The following is a 21,288-nucleotide window of genomic DNA, read 5'->3' as shown; positions in this document are numbered from 1 at the left end:
TCCGCAGCCGTTAATCGTACTGTACTCTCAGGGAGCAGTGAGCTGCGGTGCATGCATTGCCGACGTTGTGACCTACAGTCACTCTGTACGCACCACAAGTAGAGTTGTGACTATGCCGCCATAAACCCCATCAGCTGTGAACAGATCTGTATAAATGCATTACCCATGCTTCTACATATGACTTTTGTTCGCTTTGGATGATACGAATTTTTTCATAACCCCTGGAGATTTTTATCATTGAGATTCTACTGTATGCTGTTGTGAAAAGAATTATAGCCATAGCACGTGCTACTGACATATCGTTTGTTATACCTGTGCTTGTTATGCAAACATTTGATCCTTCACTAACCGAGACAGCTTCTTTCTGGCCTGGCCTGTTTGCACTGAGTAACCTTCACTTACAGTGGGGCGTTTAAAGGTGCAGTAAAGAGGAATCTGAACTCATCTTTTTAACGTGGGAACTCGATCTACACGTTCCGAGCATTCTTAGAAACTTCGAATTATTGTCCTGTGCGATCGATTTCTCTAAGTGAAATCGGATTAAACGTCCTGGCTCCTGCCTTTTCTTAACTCAGAGCTGAAGGTAGGAGGAGTCAACCAACGCGTGGAGTACCTTTCAGCCAATCCCTTGGTGTCTTTCCACTCTGCAGAGTGGTATGTAAATCAGAGTCCATGCGTAATTTTATTTCCGTGGGCCTAATTTGCGGCTATGTTCTCTGCTACTCAAACTTTTTGTTCACAGAAACCTAAAAAACAAAATAAAAGCAAAAGCGATGCCATTGCAGGACTGGCTGAAAGGCACTCCACACGTTTGTTGACTCTTCCTATCTTCACCATTGAGTCCAAAAAAATGCGGGGGCCGGGACGTTTAATTCGATTTAAATTAGGGAAATTGGCTGCACAGGAAAATAATTAGAAGTTTCTAAGAATGCTCGGAACATGTAGATCGAGTTCCCGTGGCAAAAAAAAAAACTTCAGATTCCTCTTTAGTGCACCTTTAAGTTTGACGAACTGGAATAAGTGTCAGGGTTTTAATTTAATTATCTGCGGCTGCCGATAACGGCTGACAGTATCTTGCATGCGGTTGACTTTGAGGCGGTATTGCTTCAAGGCGTTTCGCACGTCCTACTTGTTTTAACTACGTTAAAACCTAACATTTTTTGAGAGTGCTCTTTGTAGGTCGAATGCCACTATCATTCCATGCAAGCCAGCTTCAGTTCGTCCTCAGTGTCCCTTTGACATTGCCACTTACAAGGCTTTCTGTTGACTTGCACAAGCATAGCAGCTCTTGTATAGCCAAGTCACCAGCAGAAGTTTTTGCTTCCACAACCGATAGGTCCTCATCAATATCAGCAACATTCTTCAGAATAGATTTCTGGTTTTTCTTTATTTAGTTTATGAGGCTAATTGATTGTGACTGCTCTTTTTCTATTTTAGCAGTGTGTGAATTAGAGCTCTTTCTAAGAGGGCAACATATCACTGGCCTTTCTGCAGCGAATTTTCAGTAATCTGTCTTTGGACCACATTAATCTCAGTATTCGATTTCATACATAGCAGTTAAAGCTGCAGAGGCTGTGGAAGTAGTGCATCCGTGAAACCACATTACTCTGCCACATATCGTTCGTTCTTGAAACTTTGGTGGGTGTGTGAGCAATAACAAAGAGTGGTATAAAATTAAGTGGTAGCATTGAAAATCACAGTTGAAGCTGTGAGGCGCTCAGTCTTCGAGCACTCTGGCTTTAATTTTCACTGAGTGTGCACTACTGCGCTGAGTGTGCACGATTTGCCCAACCAGTCGCCTTACGTAAATCTTCCTTTTTGAAGTCTCGACAAGTCACAGGACGAAATTGTGGCAAGAGGTAAAACGAAGTTCAGGGGGTGCCAACCGTGGCACTTAAGGTTTGTTGCATTGAAATATGCTTGTGTTCACTTTCGTTGTACGGCGAACTACTTTTTGGGTGTGGACTTAGCTTGTGAAAATAGGCATTCTAGCCTTGGCAGTGTTGCCTGCTATATATGAAATATAGTACAGGTCTCCTGACAGTAAAAGCAACTGGCCAAGAACATCAACGCACTGAACAAGTTAAAATCAGCAGCACTGCTGGGTGTGAGAACAGCAGTAGGCATGCGTTTCTCGATATCTTAGTGAACATAAGAATATAATCACTTACCTGCAGAGGCAAGCGCATTCTGTGAAGAAATCGTGCGATAAAACTGCTCCCATGCCTGCTTGAAGGCACAGACTACTGACATGTGTTTTATCCAACATGATTGATGATATCGGCGATGTGCAGCCCTTGTGCAACGGGGCGGTGGTTCAGCAGGATGACCAGAACAGTGCAAACGCTGTGCTGCCCAGCTTGTCCGTCATCAAGCACAAGCACCGCCAGAATACTACTAGTCAGATGTAACTCATGAACGAAGCAGCATACGCCCCTCAAAGGAGGCCCTCCAGCCACAGGCATCGACCGATTGTCGTTATGTTGGGGTCTATACCCTTGCATCTGCTACTGTGACATCACAGAAGGGTGGCAGATGAAACGGGATATACCGTGGATTAATCAGATTAACCAAAGCCATCATGATAATTAGTCCACACCCTTGGCTGAAGGGCCTCTTTTTAGGGGCATCTGCAGCTTCATTGTTGAGTTGTATTGGACTATAGTTGGAGCCATTGGTCGCTTGCTGAGATGAAGGCATGCTGCTTTAAAAGAGTCACATGACAATGCCATGCCCACACCGATTGCAAGAATTAAATGCCATGCGGCAAAATTTAGCACTGCCCGAGGTGCACCATGTGTACAAAACTGCTTAAGTGCTTCTGGTCACTAGATTGTGTCGGCACCTGTACGACTCTAATCTGCTTGTAATGCTTGTGAAGCATTATTCTGCTTGCCCAAGGAGGGGAGTTTTCCTCCTGTCTATACATGCTACATCATCACAAAGCTTGGATAGACTATGCTGGGATCTGCCAGCCTCCAGCTTTAAATCTTATGGACTCCACCTTAAAATGCAGGGAGAAGCCTGGCCCCGCAACAAACAACAAGGATGAGTGTGAAGGTGTTAGTGACATTGCTACCCCAGCGACGCCTTCAAAGTCTGGAGTGCCGTTGCACACACCAGTTGTCACGCAGCTGAGCGTCCACGCCCAAAGCCCAAACAGGGCGGAGTTTTGCATGACTGTGTCAGCGTGCAGGGATGGCAAATCTGCTTCGGGCACTCCTGCTGCGAAGCTGTTCAAGAGGACACTGTCGAAGCCACCGTCGGCTACGAAGTGTCCTGAAGATCGTCTGGCCTCTGCCGCTTCGAGGACAGCAACAGTGGCAACAAAGAGGTCACTCTTTTCGCAGACGAGGTGAGAACGTCCTGCTGGTCTGTTTTTCTGCCGAGACTTTGTCTAAAGTATGAAATATCTTCTGTCTGGTTTTGGCAATCTGTCCACGGTGTGAGGTGTTTCCTAGAATGCGTGCCTTACCTGCCACTACCTTTGGGCCGATCGCGGGGTTCCGTAATCTTTTGTCTTGGGGGATGCCAAAGGCTTTAAGAAAGCGCTGAGCAACCCCACATTTCTTGGCTTCTGTCCTTTTTTTCCAAAAATGCGTGATAAAAAGTGTGTGCAAATGCGCGGCCTCTCATAAAAGGCCCAATTCTACAAATGATCTGCTGCAAGCAATTAGTGATTTGTCCCAAAGTACAGTTGGCAAAGTGACGGGGGGGGGGGGGGTGATTTGGGCACAGAAAAAAAAACTGATATCTTTGAAGCTCTGCAAAGAAGGCCACCCACTAGTCAAACTTTCTTTTCCTTTTTGAATTTTTTTTTCCCTCCTGCCCTGGTTTAAGGCCTAGGCTTTCATGAAAAAAGAGCTACGGAAGTAGGTGTGAATGACTGGACATCAAGGAATTATTTGCAGCTGTAAATCATAAGAGGGCAAAACAAAGGGAACTAGTGAGTTTTGTCCGGAGCAAAGCCTTAAATCTTTAGGGCCAGTGGGCTACATATTTGAGACCTGAGATAAATAGGCGGCTTGTTATTTTTGTGAAGCCTTGAAGAGAACTGGAAAGGTATCGGTAACATCAATGCTTTTAATTCTTCAATTTTTGCGTCTTCTGCTGTTGTGATAATGCTGCTCCCGGGTTCATTATCTGGCAGTGTTCCATCAGAAGTTTGCGTGCAATTTGCAGCCGTGCCCAGCCTCCCAAGCCACAGGAGGCCCAGGCATCATCGAGCAGGGGTGCGCCTTCGTCAGCTTCCACGTCGGGAGTGATGACAAGAAACCGCCGCGCTACTGCTTCCTCCTCCCGGATTGGCCTGGTTCAAGAACAAGCGGCTGGCGCCAAAACAGCAACGCCAACGCAACAGCGTGGAGTTCCACATTGTGAGTATTAAGAGGTGACATTTTGGAGCTTTTTATCGCGAGTAGGTTTTTACCTAATGAAAAAAAACTTACTTGCAGTGAAGCTTAAATGCCGCCAAAATTGCCCTGGAATAAATGTTTGGAGCAGAGATCTTAATCATCTTCACATGCGAGCTGCATTGACAAGCTTTCTACAGGCATTGGCGAAAAAGCGAACTGCTTGAAAGCTTGCGACAGTGTTGTTGAACCAGCAGCAAAAATGGGATATGGGTGTGTTGGATAGACAGGCTTGGGCTTTGTACAACATCATTATTTCCTAGTTGCGTAATAAAAACTGGGAATGAGTTAGAGCAGCTAGGCATCTGAAAAAAGAAATCCGATTAAGAATTGTCACTGTGTGTGAGCAGGGCTTTACTCTTCGAACACTTCTTAATGTTTCTCCTCAGGTTTGTGAGCATAATGAACTTGCGACCTTGCCACTTTACACTAAAACCTTGTTCATACGTTCCCGGTTCATAGAATTTTCCTGTTCTTAAGCTCAAAATCACAGGCAGTGAAAACGTCCCACAGAGTTGCACCATTCTTCTTGTGGTTATTACATTCCCGGTTAACAAGATTTCCCGGCTGCTGCATTCAAAATTTCAACAAATTGCAGTCGTATAATATGATTAGTGAGCGAACGAACATGTGCAAACTGTGCAAATACGGTGGGAGACAAAGCCTCTCGCCCCGCCCGCACTCCCACTCCGCGGATACAGCGTTCCCGCTCGCTAACCGCAGATGAGGTTCGTGCTCGAGGGACAAAGGGAAGGGATGACACAGCGTGAACACTCATATGCTATTTATTACACTTGCAATTAACACAGAGCAGGCCAGCTAGCTACAAAACATCAACGAGGCATTCCTCGGAAATAGAAGGCTACGTAAGAAGGACTTCCGGCTTACCTGCTGGGGCAGGGGCGCGACTTCGGAGGTATCGGCGGCGAATGTTTGTATGCGCCGATAATGGAGGCCGGGTTTTCCCGTGCGCGCCGCATTCTTGGGGCAAAGCCATTCCCTAGCATTTGCTGGGGAAGGCGGTCAGAGCGCGCGTTTGCTGCGCTCGCTTCGCTGCCTGGAACCAGAAGTCCAGCGGCAAGGCACAACGGATCCCCGTGCGCCTGCCGCGGAAGGTGGCGGGAGCGTGCGACTCCAACTGCTCACGACGCAGGCCGGATCCCGAAGAGACTCTCTCCGATTCCGCAGAATTCCGCGTAACCTACGAGGTGGCGCTCCCGTCGCCGTTTCCTTTCCCTCATGAGGGAGTCTTCCCTCCTCGCCCAGCCGGGGGCTGTCCCGAAGCACACCGATGGAGATGGTCGGCCGCATCGAAATGGAGGGGGAAAACAGGTTTCTACAAAACATGTGAGTAGGCCCATCCTGGGTGCACTAGACATGAAGAGCCAGAATGCAGTGGCATTCCCCTGTCATGGTAGTCTCCTTGCAGTGAATACGTGCGAAGGGGAAAAGTAGTATTCACAAAATAAACTGTGCTAATATACGAGCGGGCCATTCCAGAGGGGATGCGACATGAAAAGGAGGAACACAGTCACATACTTCGCAGCACCTAAAGGTGCACTAAAGAGGAATCTTAACTTGCCTTTTTATCGCGGGAACTCTATCTACACGTTCTGGGCATTCTTAGAAACTTCTAATTATTGTCCTGTGCTACCGATTGCCCTAATTAAATCAAACTAAACGTCCCGGCTCCCGCATTTTTTTTTTTTTTTTAACTCAACGTGGTACCTAGGAGTCAACCAACGCGTTAGTCAGTCCCGCGGCGGCATGTCGCTCTGCCATCGGCGGAGTGATATATAAATAAAAGAGTCCACATGCATTTTTATTTCTGTGGGCCTAATTTGCGGCTATATTGTCTGTGACTGAAACTGTTTATTCACAGAAATCTAAAAAACAAAATAAAAGCGAAAGCGAAGCCGCCATTGGACTGGCTGAAAGGCACTCAACGCGTTGGTTGACTCGCCTGCCTACTGCGTTCTGTTCAAAAAAAGGCTGGAGCCAGGACATTTAATCCAATATAACTAGGGCAATCGGCCGCACAAGATAATTCAGTTTCAAAGAATGCCCGGAACTTGTAGATAGAGTTCCCGTGGTAAAAATACGAGTTCAGATTCCTCTTTAGTGCACCTTTAAGGGCTAGGGGGCGAAGCATCGGAAAACTGCAGTGATGCGATTGCATTTGAGTGGGCAGGGTATGGGGAATGCAGCATGAAGAGCAAAAACGCTGCAACAGTCAGCTGCCGCGGTGGCTTTTCTGCTCAGTGCATCAGTGCGACGAGGCGAAGCAACAACAACAAAAAGAAACTGAGAAGAGATCTTGGAGAACAAAAACTGCAAAAATTAGGACTACACTTGGGAAATTCTAAAGCCTGTTCGGCGGAAGCCTGTGACCACTCCACTGCCTATTTCCATGACTTTGTGCACGGCGCCCACAGTCGAATGGCCAGGCCTCTCTCGCCTTAGTCCCAGGAGAAGCCTTGAGGTGCCGTTGACACGTTCGTTCATTGATCTTCCGCCGTTTGGTGTTGGGGAAATCTGCCTTCCTGCGCTTGTCCGAACCACTTGGTGCGGAATCACTGGTCCGCTTGGGAGCCATCCGACTCACTCACTCTACTGCAACAACACGTCTGGCGAAGGAGCGTCATCGCAGCACGTACTCGCTCTGCCTGCCGGTGTAGGTGACGTCACTGCTGCTATGTGCGCATGCACTTGCACTTTAGTGCCGCCACCTCTCGCCGAGGGGCAAGGAACGTGTGCGCCGGTGTGGGGGAGGGTGTTCCAGGATGTAACAGACGGACAGGATCTCTGCCAGGAGTACGAGCCATTAAAGGCATTCTCCTTGAAAAGGGCCTGGACATAGGCAGGTAACAACACAGGGTCGTACTAACAGCTGAATATTTATTGAAGGAGCACTGTGTCTTATATAAATCAGTCGCACGTGTAATGTAACAAACAAGCGCAAAGTGGGGATGAAGACATTGAAAACCATTTGCCGGCAAAAACGACAACATTCAGTATGTGGAAGGCATGAAAAGAAGTCCGGGCAAAGATGATGCAATCAGCATGCACAAAGAAAAAGGAAAAAAAACAGCCCAGAGTCATGCTGGTATTAACAATAATTATTTTTGGAAAACGGACACTGAAGGCGTGAATGCTTATACATTCATCCGGCTGTAATTGCTGGATTACAGGTGGAATTCAAGGTGGATTGAATTTTGCGAGTGCTAGAAAAGGAGCGGTTCCTTCCTTTTTCCAAGAAATCTGATTGACATTTTTTATGATGTGAAAGTGTCAGTTGAAAAGTATACTTCATTCAACAGTTATATTTTTAAAACTAGGCAGTTGAGATCATGCAGTTTCCTGGATAATACGTTTTTCTCACATTTTTTTTTTAAACGTATAAACGAGGTTTTACTGCACTTGGTGTGGCTTAGCCTTTGCTGCATGAAGTGCCCTTTGCGTCGTGATACATGTTGCCTCTTCTGGTGGGCCCAGCTTCTTCAGCACAGGCATCTATCGCGGACAAAGAGAACATCGTTGAAGGCCGGCGGGCGGAGGTGACTTTGAAGCGTAAGCAGCTGGAGTCGCCCCAGATGCGCCCAAACACGAGACGCTCCAAGCAGTCTGCCATCGGAATGTCTCCCTTCGGCAGGGGTCTGTTATTTTTCCCCCCGCAAAACAAATCCATCTTCTGGGTTGGCTCTTGCTGCTTCGCCAATATTTCATGCCACTGCACCATGGCACTGCTCCGTGCTGGCTTGCCTGTAGCACGGTGGTGTTTGGGCTCGTCTTGGGAATGCTGCATTCTTGCTTGCTCTTGTCTGATGTTTATTTTTCTGTTTACCAGGGATGTAATGCCACACATACCTTGGTTCTGCATTCTGCAAAGAGTGTTATGAGCAGAACTCTCTGTAAGCCTATATCGTGTTACAACCTGACAAGCTCAGAGCAACCCAAACGACTGAACAGTTCTGCCACACAACAGAGAAAAAAGTGCTGTATTTATCAACAGCTTGTCACTGTTCTATATCATTTTGCTATTGTGGAACCATCTGATGGGCATCACATTGTATACCTGCCTGTTGCCATAAGTATTCTTATGGCCTGTTTACATGTTTTTTAATGGGCTTTATATTTGCAGAGGGAGCAGAAACATTACAAATCAGCTTAGTTTGTCAGAATTGCACTTGAGACGTGTGACAGCTTTTGTCGAGCATTTTTAAAGTGTACTGCCTTTTTATTTTTGTGTTTGTAATCGCTTTAAGGCTTCACTTTACTGTGCTTGTTTAGGAAAGCCAGAACAATCTGCGGTGCATTGAGATTTGTGGGCATATCATGCATTTCAGAAAACCAACATTATGCATCTCCTTGCACTTACTACTGTTGCACCCTTGCAGACGCTGTTGCATAGTGCTATTGCATACAACATTGCACCCAATGGGAAAAAGCACCTTGCCGTTTGCATGCATCCTCCAGTGCCACACGACTGCCAATTTGCGGTGCTGTATACTTGCTTGCCTTATGAACAGTTTAACTGAATACATATGTCTATGGTCGTGTACTGAAGCATCGCTATGGCTGTTATGGTAGTCGTGCTTGTGTGTATGTGGAGGCATGACTAGCGTCTGGTGACGGGTTTGCTACTCCTCGTTCATGCCTTGCCTCTTGCATGAAGCTTTTATATTGTGATGTGGAATGTTTTGCTTCCTACATCAAAGTATCCAATGTGCAGTTGCCTATGGAAGTTTTTGGAACGGAAATGTAGCAGTAAACGCGAATTTTCTGTCTGCCTGGAGGCGTTGCCTGACACTGATGTGCACTGTTGAGGCTGCACTGCAGGGCATGCCCTTGACTTCATGGCTGCATGCTTGACTGCTGAGAAATTAAGCTTTTTCGTGGTTTCCACGTTCCAGAAACTTCTATCAGCAGCCAGTACATTGTACTGGAAGATAGCCTTGGTGTCTTGATGAATGTATATGGTCAATTTGAACTTCCAGTTTATTCGAAGTAATGTCCAGTCAACGTCAAGGACTGTGTGTGTGCGTGCGTGCGTGCGTCCTTAACTTCCTATAACCTTTGCATGTGTTGCAAGCTTCTGGCAAGAGTAGGAACAGCCAAGGCTCTCCCTAATTAGAAGAGTGCATAGCTTGAACAAATTTTCTTTTTTTTTTTAAATTCAAATTATTGAGAGAGGACTGTATTGAAATGAGCGAGCTCAGGTGAGTCTGTGGCAAGCTGGTAGCAAAACCAGCATTGTTTGTGATAAGTCTTGTAATTGTAAAACGAGTGTTGTACATTATTTAATTATTCCAAGCTTTGCAGAACACTTTGACCTAAACAGAATTCTAATACTCTTGTCAAATGGGCTAATTTTGCATCATTTTTAGTGGTTCTAATGAATGCCACTCAAGTACAGTATCTGTATTAAACTGTGCATATTTTGAATGCAGGAATACTGTGTTTACTCTAATCTAATGCGCCCCCGATTGTAACACATACCCGTTTTTCATGGTCAGAAAGAAGTGCAATGCCTTCGTTACAACATGCACCAGATTTCCATGCTTCGATAAAGAAATGAATTTTCTGCTCACTTCGAACAACCAACCTTTATTGAGTGCCGCCGCGGTGGCTAAGTGGTTATGGCGCTCGGCTGCTCACCCGAAAGACGCGGGTTCGATCCCGGCCGCGTTGGTCGAATTTCGATGGAGGCGAAATTCCAGAGGCCCATGTACTGTGCGATGTCAGTGCACGTCAAAGGGACTATGCAATGAATAAAAAGTCGCTTGTAAATGTTTTCATTTTGCTTAGAAATGATCCTAAGAAGCACTCACACCAGGTATGAGTCTTCGGAACTGAGCCAGCAATTTATTATCAATTTTTAAAAACCGTGTTCTTAAAAGTTGTGGGCCGATTGGTGTGCTCGTAGTGACCGATTTTGAAACTGAAATCGTAAAAAAGACGTCACCATACCCATGATGTCACCAGGCCACCACACGCTGTCATTCGCTGGAGCCACGGCAGCCACGACGTCACGGGCACACTTCCGGTAGCCGTGAAAATCATCTGCTCGTGCCGCCGCGCGACCCTCTTGAGCAAGCATGAGCTAGAGCATTGCCTTCACGCATATTGTTTCAATTTTCTTCTGCCACCTCCTTCTGTCGGGAGTTCCGGAGTCAACTCGCAGTGGCTCGCCGATACGGCTATTGTGAACGCATAGGGCACGATGCCCATCGCGCCGTAAGAGCGAGCAGTCGCACCTCGAGGTCCGGGTTTATTACTGCTAACTACAACAGACAAGCAAAGAAACCCGACGTGCGCTGCAATCACTCCGCCGACGCTGCTGCTGGGGTGCTAGGAGCAACAACCAGAAGTTGCAAAAGGAACGTCAGCGGATGACGCGTTCATAGGCGGTGCCCAGTCCCAGAGCTGTTTTCTTTATTTTTGTTTGGTGCCCTGCGTGTACAAGTTGGGGGGGGGGGGGGGGGGGGGGGGGTAATTTTTAATTGTCTATATCTTCGTTGTTATTGATGCTAGCTATAAAATTCTTACGTTGGGGTGACGAGTGATGAAATGCCCTCTCTCGTCTGCTTATGTAATCTCAATTTATTGCATAGACCCTTTAAAGATCCCCAGGTGGTCGAAATTTCCGGAGCCCTTCACTAAGGCGTCCCTTATGGCCCGAGTCGCTTTGGACGTTAAACCCCCATAAACAAACAGACAAACCGACCCTTATTGAAACTGATCTGATGTCATGATGATGCAAATGGCAGTTCCACCTCACTCGCCTTTCTCCTTCTGGTCAGAAAAGTTGTCTTCACTCATCGTTGCAGTTGGAACCTTCTTGTTGTTCTTAACAGCCAAATCATTTCATCCTCAGTGCTGTCTGTCACATTTGAAATTCTGCATTTCTTGGTGGTTTTGTTAACAATGGCAGAGCGTGCAAAAGCTGCAGTGAGGCACACTTCGTCTTGCTGCTTGGTGCTTCTGGAAACCGGCCCTTCTACAGTCAGTTAAAACCCTTAATCGGCTTGCTGGTGAAAATCCTGTTGCTCTGCTTCCATAAATCATGCGTACAATTTCAGGAACACCAAAGGTGTGTTTCTTGGCCCATTACCACTTTCCTCCACACACAAGAGTACTTTTTTTTTTTAACCCGGTGTCGTAGGGAACTGATGTGTCCTCACAACAGACTTTTTCATCTTGGCTCAAGTCAAGTTGGATCCTTCTGACAGGTCACTTCAGATGCTTGCGAGGCCTACCGGTATCCACGACTGCGGTAGCCGATATGGTGATATCAACACACAAGAAATACTACAGGCTGGCAGAATGCATCTTGCTGATAGTGCCCTATGTTTTGTCTGATGGGGACATAAATTTTATATATTGAAGTCTCTTAGAGGCAAAATTTTGATGTCATCAATCATTATAAAATTCTAATTCTAAACTTTAATCAAGTCGGTGTGGTGGTCATACAGTTCGTGTTTTTATGCTCTTTGTATGCTTAGATACGCATACCTGCTACCCCTCCTGATTCGCCCGGGAGACTCCCACCGGGTACTCCTGAGGTACGCGTGTTATATTTGGAACACAACTTTTTATTTTTTTCTGGCCAGCGAGGGATGCTAGATTGGGGCCACGTCTACATATACAGTATATGTTGCGCGTTATGACCACTGTAGCGTTTTATAGGTCGTGTTCAGAAATACGGCCTTAATTTAAAGAAAATAAGTGCGCAAATTATGTGAGTATGGTATTTGCGCAAGTTTTTGGGATCTTATACTTCTTAATTTGACATTTAAAAAAAGGTGAACATTCCCCCCCTCGCTTTCTTTGGCGCAAATAAAAAAATCTTCCATTTTTGATCTCTCCAGGTTGTCAGGTATGGTTACGATAGCATTTTTCATGAAGCTTTTAATTTTGTAATTGGTCTTGGCTCTTTATGCCTTTTTTCTTTTTTCTGTTCCTGGTGGCATGCTGTTGTGTGATTGTGAAGGAATGGATGAGGTAAATGGCACCATCGCCCCGCTTTCCTTTTAAAATAATTTGATTTAGAAAAAGAAAAATTTGTTTCTAATTATGCGCACTTCTAATTAAATAGAGCCTTTAGAACCCTTGACGTTGACTGGCAGTAGTTTAATGCAAGGCATTGCTGGAGCCTCTAAACATTGGCTAAGCACTGGCTCTGGGGATGCTGGAAACGCTGTTGCTACATTTTAAATTGCTGCCGCCATCACCATCTGATTTCATTAGCTGCTCTCATTTTCATCTTTGTTGCAAGCAACAGTAGCATGCATGCTACTGCAGATGTGCATAGCATTTAGCACCGCTTCCTGTGCATATGTACTATCGGGGACAAAAGTCTTCAGGACGCGTGAGCAGCTATCAAAGCCGGTAGCTCCGTTATCAGCTGGCGGCTTAAGACCATACTTGTGTAGGTGAAAGTCAGGAAGTCAGGATATGTATTCTAATAACTGATAGTCAAATGCGTGACCCTTGCTAGACATAGTACTTATCCATCATGAGCGCTTCTCGCACATCGTGGAGACTTTTGTCCCCAGTGGTACAATAGTCATAGGCATTTCTGAAGTTTGCTGGGTTTATTTCTTGTCTCTAGATTCATCGAACATCCGGACCAGGACAGGTTCAGGTGTAGATACGCGAAAGGTGAGCTTGCATGATTCAGCACAAGTTTAATATGCTCATTTTGTTTCTACTACAAAAGTTTTTCATCTTGTGGACACATTTAGTCATCTGTCAGCCCTTTTTTGCAGCATGATATTGCACTTTATTATGCAGGTTCTTTTTGTTGCTAATGAAATGTGGGACTTCCAAGGAAAGCTTTGGTATAGAAAACAAAGTGCCTAACAAATGTTTTGTTTCATTTGGCCATATGTTAAAAAGGAATTGTTCCTGGCGAGCTGTAAACCTGGCACTGCAAGTGCTTGAGTATCGCTATTGTTTTTTCTGAAAGATGCGTCCTTTTGCATAATGTGCGATTACTTTGTGCTCTCATTTAAAATGTTTTCTGCACAAGCGCAACAGCACCGACAGTTCGTTTATTGATATACCCTCTGGCCCAGAAGAATTGCAGAAGGAAGTGGTTACAACTTGGAACAAAAGAAAAATTCACTTGAACGTGGTGCAGACAATAACATTCTTTGATTGTAGTACAGTGGTAGCTAAAGAATCGCAAATAGTTAGGGTTCGTCAGTGAACACAGCTTCACTTGAAAATGGTTCCATTCAAGACACTGAAGAAGAAACTTATTACAATTGAGACAAACTTTACAGACTTTGTGAATGTGTCTACTAGTGTGTCCTACTAGTCTGTCTTTGCTGTCACAGTGAGCTATCTAACCATCAGTGTCCACATCCTCTACCCACTCTCTTGCACAAACAGCGGCTGCAGCGACACCAACAACAGGAGCAGCAGCCACAAGCCGAGAAGGCAGTGCCAGTACAAAGCGCCTCCACTGCTGCTGCACCACCTTGTGCGAAGAAAGCACCAGCCAGCAGTGCTGCACCACCTTGTGCGAAGAAGGCGCCAGCCGGCAGTGCTGCACCACCTTGTGCGAAGAAGGCACCAGCCAGCAGTGCTGCACCCAAAGCAGCTGGCGGCGTCATGACCAGGTCACGAGCCAGCGCCGGTGCTGACAAACCAAAACCAGAAAGCGAGGAAGCAGAGGCCGATTGCAATTTGCAGTAGTGCACTTGCCCCTCTCACTTTCGCATTCCTTTTCCTTGTTTTATCAGCTGTAGTCCCCGGTTTTATGTTCATTGTGTCAGATTATTGCAGCTGGTGCTGTAATGTTTTTAAACTGCTTCACACTTTTTTTTTCGTGTTCTTGAGCATGTTATTGATCTCAGCAGACCTTTCATTCAGCTGCTACCTGAATGAAATGTAGCTATCTGTATGTGCAGATTATGATGGCTAAAAACAGGCATTGTAAATTAAGACATCTTTTCGTACATCCATCTTCATGTGTCTTCAACTCTGTTCTATTCCTGGGTGGTTTTGGTATACCTTAGAAATGGGACGGTCAGAAAGAATGCTAAAGAGATTGTAACATTAATCATCTGACTGAAGAGCAGGCAGGTTGACGTGCATTTGTAACTCTGCTTCATTAGCCCTACCTTTCTATGGTCTCGTACTTCAGTGTCTTCATTGGTTTTGCTTAATCTTATTGCCTTTGATTCATTGTGAATAACCATCACGTTCTTAGGCTGTTTATTTTATTTATCTGAACATACTATATTTCACTTACTCATTTTATCATTTGTTCAATTTCTCGAAAGCTCTGTGGCCATATTCATTTTATATTTTTGATACACGAACTGTATGTGTGTCACATATTCTTCCCACAGCTTGCCAGTATTTTAATGATACTTTTATCTTTGCAGTGGCCACCTATTATTATTTGGCCAAAGCTGTTTATTTGCAAATAAATGAGTAATTTTTAAAAAGATTTTTGTATCATAGTTCAATTTTTTCGTGTCACTTCTTACTTCCATATTTTGTTCTTAAAGGGCTCTGAAAAGGCGCTCAATAAAGTTGGGGATGTTAATGGACACTGCTTCGGGAATATTCTTCGGGCAAGAATTTTGTAAATTTGTTTTGTAGAAGCTGAGTTACCGTAAAAACCGGACTATGGGTCGAACCCCAACTAACCAATTCTAAAAATGAAAAAAATCTTTTTCAGTGGAAAAAGTACAGAAAGACACCCTTACGTTGAAACAAATGCGACTCGGCAGGTTGCACAATGGTGACAGAATGCTGCTCGTATGTACACCCGGCCAATTTTTTAACCGTATCGCATGCCATCGACTCGGGTGTTTGTTTCTGGCACACAGAAGTATGGCACCGTAGGGCAAAGACCTTCCTCTTCATGAATCGCCGAATATTCTTCAGGCAAGAATTTGTAAATGCATTTTGGAGAAGCTGAGTTAACGTAAAAACCAGACAATGGGTCGAACCCCAACTATAACCAATTCTAAAAATGAAAAAAATCTTTTTCAGTGGAAAAAGTACCGAAAGACACCTTACCTTGAAACAAATGCGACTCGAGCAGGTTGCACAATGGTGACAGAATGCTGCTCGTATTTACACCCGGCCAATTTTTTAACCGTATCGCGTGCCCATCGACTCGGGTGTTTGTTTCTGGCACACAGAAGTATGGCACCATAGAGCAAAGACCTTCCTCTTCATGAATCGCCACACCCAGGATGGCAAGCCCTTGAATTGCGCCCTCGTGAGTCTAGAGGCACGCGCTATCTCTACCGCTTTCACGCAGATGCATTCTTCAGTAACAGCCAGCGATCTTGCACGCAACACGACCTTTCTTCCAATTCTGGATACCCTGTGGTCTGCATCTCTACCGCTTTCATGCGGATGCATTTGGCAGTCACAAGCAGCGATCTTGCACGCAGCGCAACCTTTCCTTCCAATTCTAGATACCCTGTTGTCTGCCCACGAAATGATGTTTTCTTCTGGTTGCTGCAAGTTGTAATACGCAGCTTCTGCCTCCGCCTGTACAGAATGCTCTTTTCGATACTCCAAATTCGCGCTGTGCCGCAGGTTGCCGTGAGCTTCCGCGTACTCAGTCGCGTTTTTCTTGAAGGCGACGGTGAATTGCTGACGGCTTCTGCTCATTTGATACAAAATGTGAAAAAGCAGCCTCTAACCAAGATAGCTTTGCAACTACAGAAACGCAAAATGGCGGCACTGCTGCTGATGGTGATGGAGGACGCTGTTGAGTTCAGCCACTCATTGTTGCAAGACTTCTGTAGTTTCTCCGCTAATGACCAGTATATAAGACGGGGGTTGACTTTTCACCATGGTTTCTTGCAAAAAGTTCGACCTAAATTCCGGTTTTTACGGTATCTGTAAAAATTCGAAATTCAGCATCTTTGTGTCTTTCTTCTCTCCTCTTGTCACTTTTCGCACGATCAAAGGTATGCGCTTTTGAACGAAGCTTCACGAAGCTGGCCCACTGTAAACTAAGGAATAATTGGGAGTCTGCATGGATTTATACAGTAAATAAGCTTCACCTGCTAAAGAAAACCTTAGGAGAATGGAAGTCATGCACACATCAGAAATGTTCCTTGAGGTGTTTGTTGTCCTTGCATTGGACATGCACACCTAACAAAAAGCTTTATTCTCGCAAACCAAGAGAAACTGATATGCGAGCCATACAGAAAAATAGTTGCTACAAAGCGCATCTTATTTTTATGTCCAAAATTCGACAAATTAAAGAAAAGGCATTTAGGATTTTACTACCAACACATCCCATAGGATACGTGCAGCCTCCTGGGTTTATACAATCCTAAAGGAATGAAAGCTCCTAAACAAGTTATGACGTTTTAAAAACTTTTCCTTTCTCTTCCACAAAACCAACACCTAACCTTGCATTAGGCTCGTCAGTTGCTGATGCGCCATTCAACACAATCGCAACCTAAACATAGAAGGTATGGAAGTGATTGAAAAAAATAAAGCAACCATTAGTGTCATTGCACATCAAACCCATACATGGTGGGTAAATTTCTGGCATTTTGTTTTACATTGCAAATTATTCCTCTGTGATGCAAAATGAATTCATCTATTGAACTGCACATTATTTGCTTCCACTCAAGAAAAAGAAATCACAGGTAGTTTAGCTTGAGGCTAATTGTGAATTATTGTGCACTAGCACGGTTACGCCTGGTTTTGCACTATTTGACTTTTTATGGTATTGCTTGATTTCAACTGTCTTACCTTTGTTAATATATCATATGATGTAAGTTTCCCCGCAGGGGTCGTCTGCAGCTTACAGGCGTTGGTGAGTGGCGGCCCTACGGGTTCCCGAGCATCCGCAGGGACATCCCCGCAGGGGGATGATGGTGAACAGTGCATCACCACGGACCCGAGCACCCACGCTTCGCCGTGCGTGGCATCGCCGTGTCCGGGGAAAACGGGATCCTGGTGGTTGAGCCAATGCCAAGCGGTTGGACCTTTAAGCCCCCTCGGCGGAGGCAACACACCACTTTAGCCCTAGCTTCCTGTAGACGGCACCTCCGGCCTGACTCGACTGGGGGAAATCGGCGGTCGCCTTTTCCTATCCTCCCCTTAATCTTTCACTTTCCTACCCCTTTCTGATAACTCTCCGGTCTCCTACTCGCTTCTAGTTTCTTCCTTTTTTCCTGGCGGCGAGGGTTAACCTTGTGTGGCCAACCACCCTGAGTTGTGTCATATTGGGTTAGAGTTTGGGTGTACAGCTAGTGTGAGCAGGACTTGCTTGCAAGTTCTTGCCCTGTCCCGATGTTGGGCTCCATGGTGGGTGGCTGGCACCGTAGCCGAAAAACACACCTACTATATGGCTAACCTTCTCTTAGCGAGGGCAGACCGATGTCACTAGGCAGTTTCTGCAAAAAAAAAAAAAGCCCTTCCCCAGATACCACGTCGTACACAGTGAGGTACCTGAAAAGCAAGCCAGAATCATCTCCCCTTTTCTAGTTTCAAAATCTCACGGAATCTTTAGGCCTTGGCTACAGGGTGTCGAAGCTGGCCAGTGGCGGTCTACTCCTCCAGAACAGGGACAAAGCACAGCATTCCAAGGTCTCAAGCATAGCAGCCTTTGGAGAAATATCTTTCTATTAGTGCACATAGATCCCTCAACACTGTCAAAGGGGTGATTTCAGAACAAGACTTCTCACTCTGAGAGAAGCAGAAATGCTAGACGGTCTCAAGGACCAGAATGTCACTGCAGTACAGCGCATAAAAATAAGAAAAGACAAGGAAATTCCAACAAAGCACCTAGTTCTGACTTTTGCCTCCAGCCAACTCCCTGATACCATAGAAGTAGGTTACATGAAAATAGCAGTCCGACCACACATCCCAAATCCTCGCCGGTGTTTCAAGTGCCAAAGGTTTGGCCATGGATCGCAGCGTTGTCGTGGCCACCAAACTTGTGCCAAATGTGCATCTAATGAACACGAATCCAATGTCTGCAACACAGCGCCAAAGTGCGCTGACTGTGAAGGGGACCGCCCCACATATTCTAGGTCTTGCCCATCCTGGAAGAAAGAAAAGGAAATTATTACTATGAAAACTAAAGAAAACATTACATTCCAGGAGGCATGGAAAACATTTACACAAACTCGGGGAACTTTCTTGCTGACGGCAAAAACAAATTTCGCCGATGGGGTGCGATGGGCCGGGGCACTACACCAGGCTTCGGCATGTGCCTAGGCCACACACAGTGAGCCGGAGGCAGTGCCATCCGCGCCCCAGGCAGACGCATCGAAGGCTGGCTGCCCTGCCACCCTCGAAAAAGGGCCCGGTGGCCTCTGGGTCAGCCGCCCGCAAGGCTTCTAGTCGGGAGAGGCCTACAAACAGTACAACCGTGGGCTCTCAGCAGCGTGCCAGTACCTAGCGATGCGAGGGACGTAGCACCGAGCTCACCTCCGCTGCAGCCGCGGTGGAGCTCTCTTGACAGAAAAAAAGCAGAAATGCTAATAACTGGTCCCAAAGAAATAGGAACCTAATTTTTCAAAATACTCCCCCAGAAAATCAAAATGGCATTTCTAATACACTGGAATTGTAGGGGAATATTTAATAACTTAAGCGATATAAGAGACATCTTAGCCACATTCGCACCTGTGGCCTTATGTATTCAAGAAACAAACTTAGGTCCCAAGAGCATAAATGTACTCAAGAAACAAAGTATTTCGCAGCGACCGAGAGAACGCAAGCCGGCTCTCGTGGCGTTGCTATCATAGTGAAAAATGATGTCCCGGCTCGTAAGCTTAAACTAAAGACTAAATTTGAAGCTGTTGCAGCTACTCTGCTCACGTACAAAACACTAGCATTGTGTTGTATTTATCTTGACCCCTATCTCATAGTAACAATATATGAATTAGATCTTTTAGAGCAGCTGCCAGAGCCCCATCTGGTAGTTGGCGATTTTAACGCACATTCCTCATTCTGTGGGAGTGAAAAAACGGACACCCAAGGACATTATAGAGGATTTTATTCTGAGCAATGATATTGGTCTGCTGAACTCCAGTAAAACCACTTACTGCTCTCCAGCCTCAGGGAAAATGAGCTGTTTAGATCTGTCATTTAGTTCACCGTCTGTTTTTAATGGTTGTAAATGGGATGTCATAAACAACCCATATGGCAGTGGTCACGTCCCCGTAATAATCAGTCTAACATCTGCGCCTGAAAAAACCGCGACGCTGGAAGCACCCTTTAGCAGACTGGGAACTTTTTAGATCAGAAGCCAGTTAAGAAAAAATAGTGTTAGAAAATATTGACATCGATGAAATAAATGAAAAGTTCGCTGATTGTATCTTAACTGCCGCACACTTGGCTATTCCAATGTCTTCGGGAATGGTACAGCAAAATCACAGTTTGATGGACACAAGATTGGAAGGATGCAAAAAAACGACAAACTAGAGCTTGGGGTATTTTTCGCCAGTACCCCACACACAGGAACCTAGTAAATTTTAAAAAGGCAAGAACTAAAGCTTGGTACATCCGTTGTAGTGCCGAGAAAGTGCCATGGCAGAGCTATGTGTAATCCATAAATAGTCAAATCACACAAAAATTGTGGGAACAGGTAAGAAAATTAAATGGCAGCTTCTCACCGTTAACAGTGCCGCTTTTGTCAACGCCTGGTCTAAAAACAAATATAAGGAAACAGGGAGATGTACTTGGTGAGCACTTCGGTACAGTTTCTAGCTCGTCACATTACACCCAGTCATTTCTAATACAAAAACATGGCCGAAAAACAGACTCCCAACGAGTGGAGGTGCTAATGAATTATACATTAGTTACCCTTCAGGAAATCAATAGAGTACTATCTGCTGGTAAAAACACAGCTCCAGGACCCGACCAATTACACTATGAAATGCTGGCCCATCTTTCCCAGTCTGTCGTACAGGCTCTTCTAAGATTCTACAACTAAATTTGGGTATCAGGGAAACTACCCACAGCCTGAAAAAAGCTCATATTGTACCATTTCTTAAACCCGGGAAAGATCCAACCACCCCCAGCAGTTATAGACCCATAGCTCTTACCAGTTGCGTTGCCAAATCTTTTGAAAGTGTCCTGAATATGAGATTAACTTTTGTCCTTCAATTTTGTGAACTCGTCTATATCAATCAGTGTGGTTTTAAAAAGGGATGCTCCACTACAGATCACTTACTTCGTCTAGAAAATACTGTCTGAGATGCTTTTATGCACAAACAACACTGTCTTGCAGTTTTTTTTTTTTACTTATAAAAGACATGACACAACCTGGAGGTTCGGGATTCTTCAAGATCTTGCCGAGCTTGGCATCCGAGGCAGATTGTTGAATTGCTTAAAAGACTTCTTATCCAAATGTTCATATTATGTGCGCCTAGGCTCAACCCTTTCAAAGAATTTTATTCCGGAGAATGGAGTACCTCAAGGATGTATTTTAAGTACAACACTCTTCGTCGTAAAAATTAATTCTATTAGGAAAATAATCCCGAGGTCCATTTATTCTGTCTATGTTGACGATCTTCAGATAGCATGCACATCCTCCAACATATCTACATGCGAAAGACAAAAACAGCTTACAATAAATAAACTGGCAACATGGGCAGACAAGAATGGTTTCCAGTTCTCTCCACAGAAAGCAGTGGCCTTGCTTTTTTCACTCAAACGAGGCTTACAGACAGATCCCTTCCGCAGAGTTATTGCTCTGTAGTACGTTCCATTTTAGGCTATGGTTGCATAGCGTATGGTTCAGCAAGGTCATCGTACTCGTACTCATGAACGACTCGACCCAGTGCAAAACTTAGGTTTACGTCTTTCAATTGGTGCTTACAGGACGTCGCCCATAAATAGTGTTAATGTTCAAACTAACGTGTGC

At 45.2% G+C, this 21,288-nt stretch overlaps 1 protein-coding gene across 2 annotated transcripts in view; it reads left to right on the top strand.

Annotated features, from left to right (window-relative positions):
* LOC144098817 (uncharacterized) overlaps positions 1–14,877 on the top strand; it is a 67,101-nt gene extending 52,224 nt beyond the window's left edge. Inside the window, exons 15-19 of one of the 2 annotated variants that reach the window (XM_077631705.1) lie at positions 3,017–3,355; positions 4,183–4,376; positions 7,908–8,066; positions 13,027–13,076; positions 13,812–14,877. In XM_077631705.1, coding sequence (XP_077487831.1) covers positions 3,017–3,355; positions 4,183–4,376; positions 7,908–8,066; positions 13,027–13,076; positions 13,812–14,117 — 1,048 coding nt within the window. In that variant the 3' untranslated portion in view covers positions 14,118–14,877. The remainder of the gene's footprint in view (positions 1–3,016; positions 3,356–4,182; positions 4,377–7,907; positions 8,067–13,026; positions 13,077–13,811) is intronic. The other variant, XM_077631706.1, reaches the window with a different exon arrangement.
* The last annotated feature ends 6,411 nt before the right edge of the window (positions 14,878–21,288 follow it).

Source organism: Amblyomma americanum, chromosome 7, assembly GCF_052857255.1.
Source record: "Amblyomma americanum isolate KBUSLIRL-KWMA chromosome 7, ASM5285725v1, whole genome shotgun sequence".
Lineage (NCBI taxonomy): Eukaryota > Metazoa > Arthropoda > Arachnida > Ixodida > Ixodidae > Amblyomma > Amblyomma americanum.
Note: the sequence above shows the minus strand (reverse complement) of the source record. Positions and strands in the feature narration are given on the sequence as shown.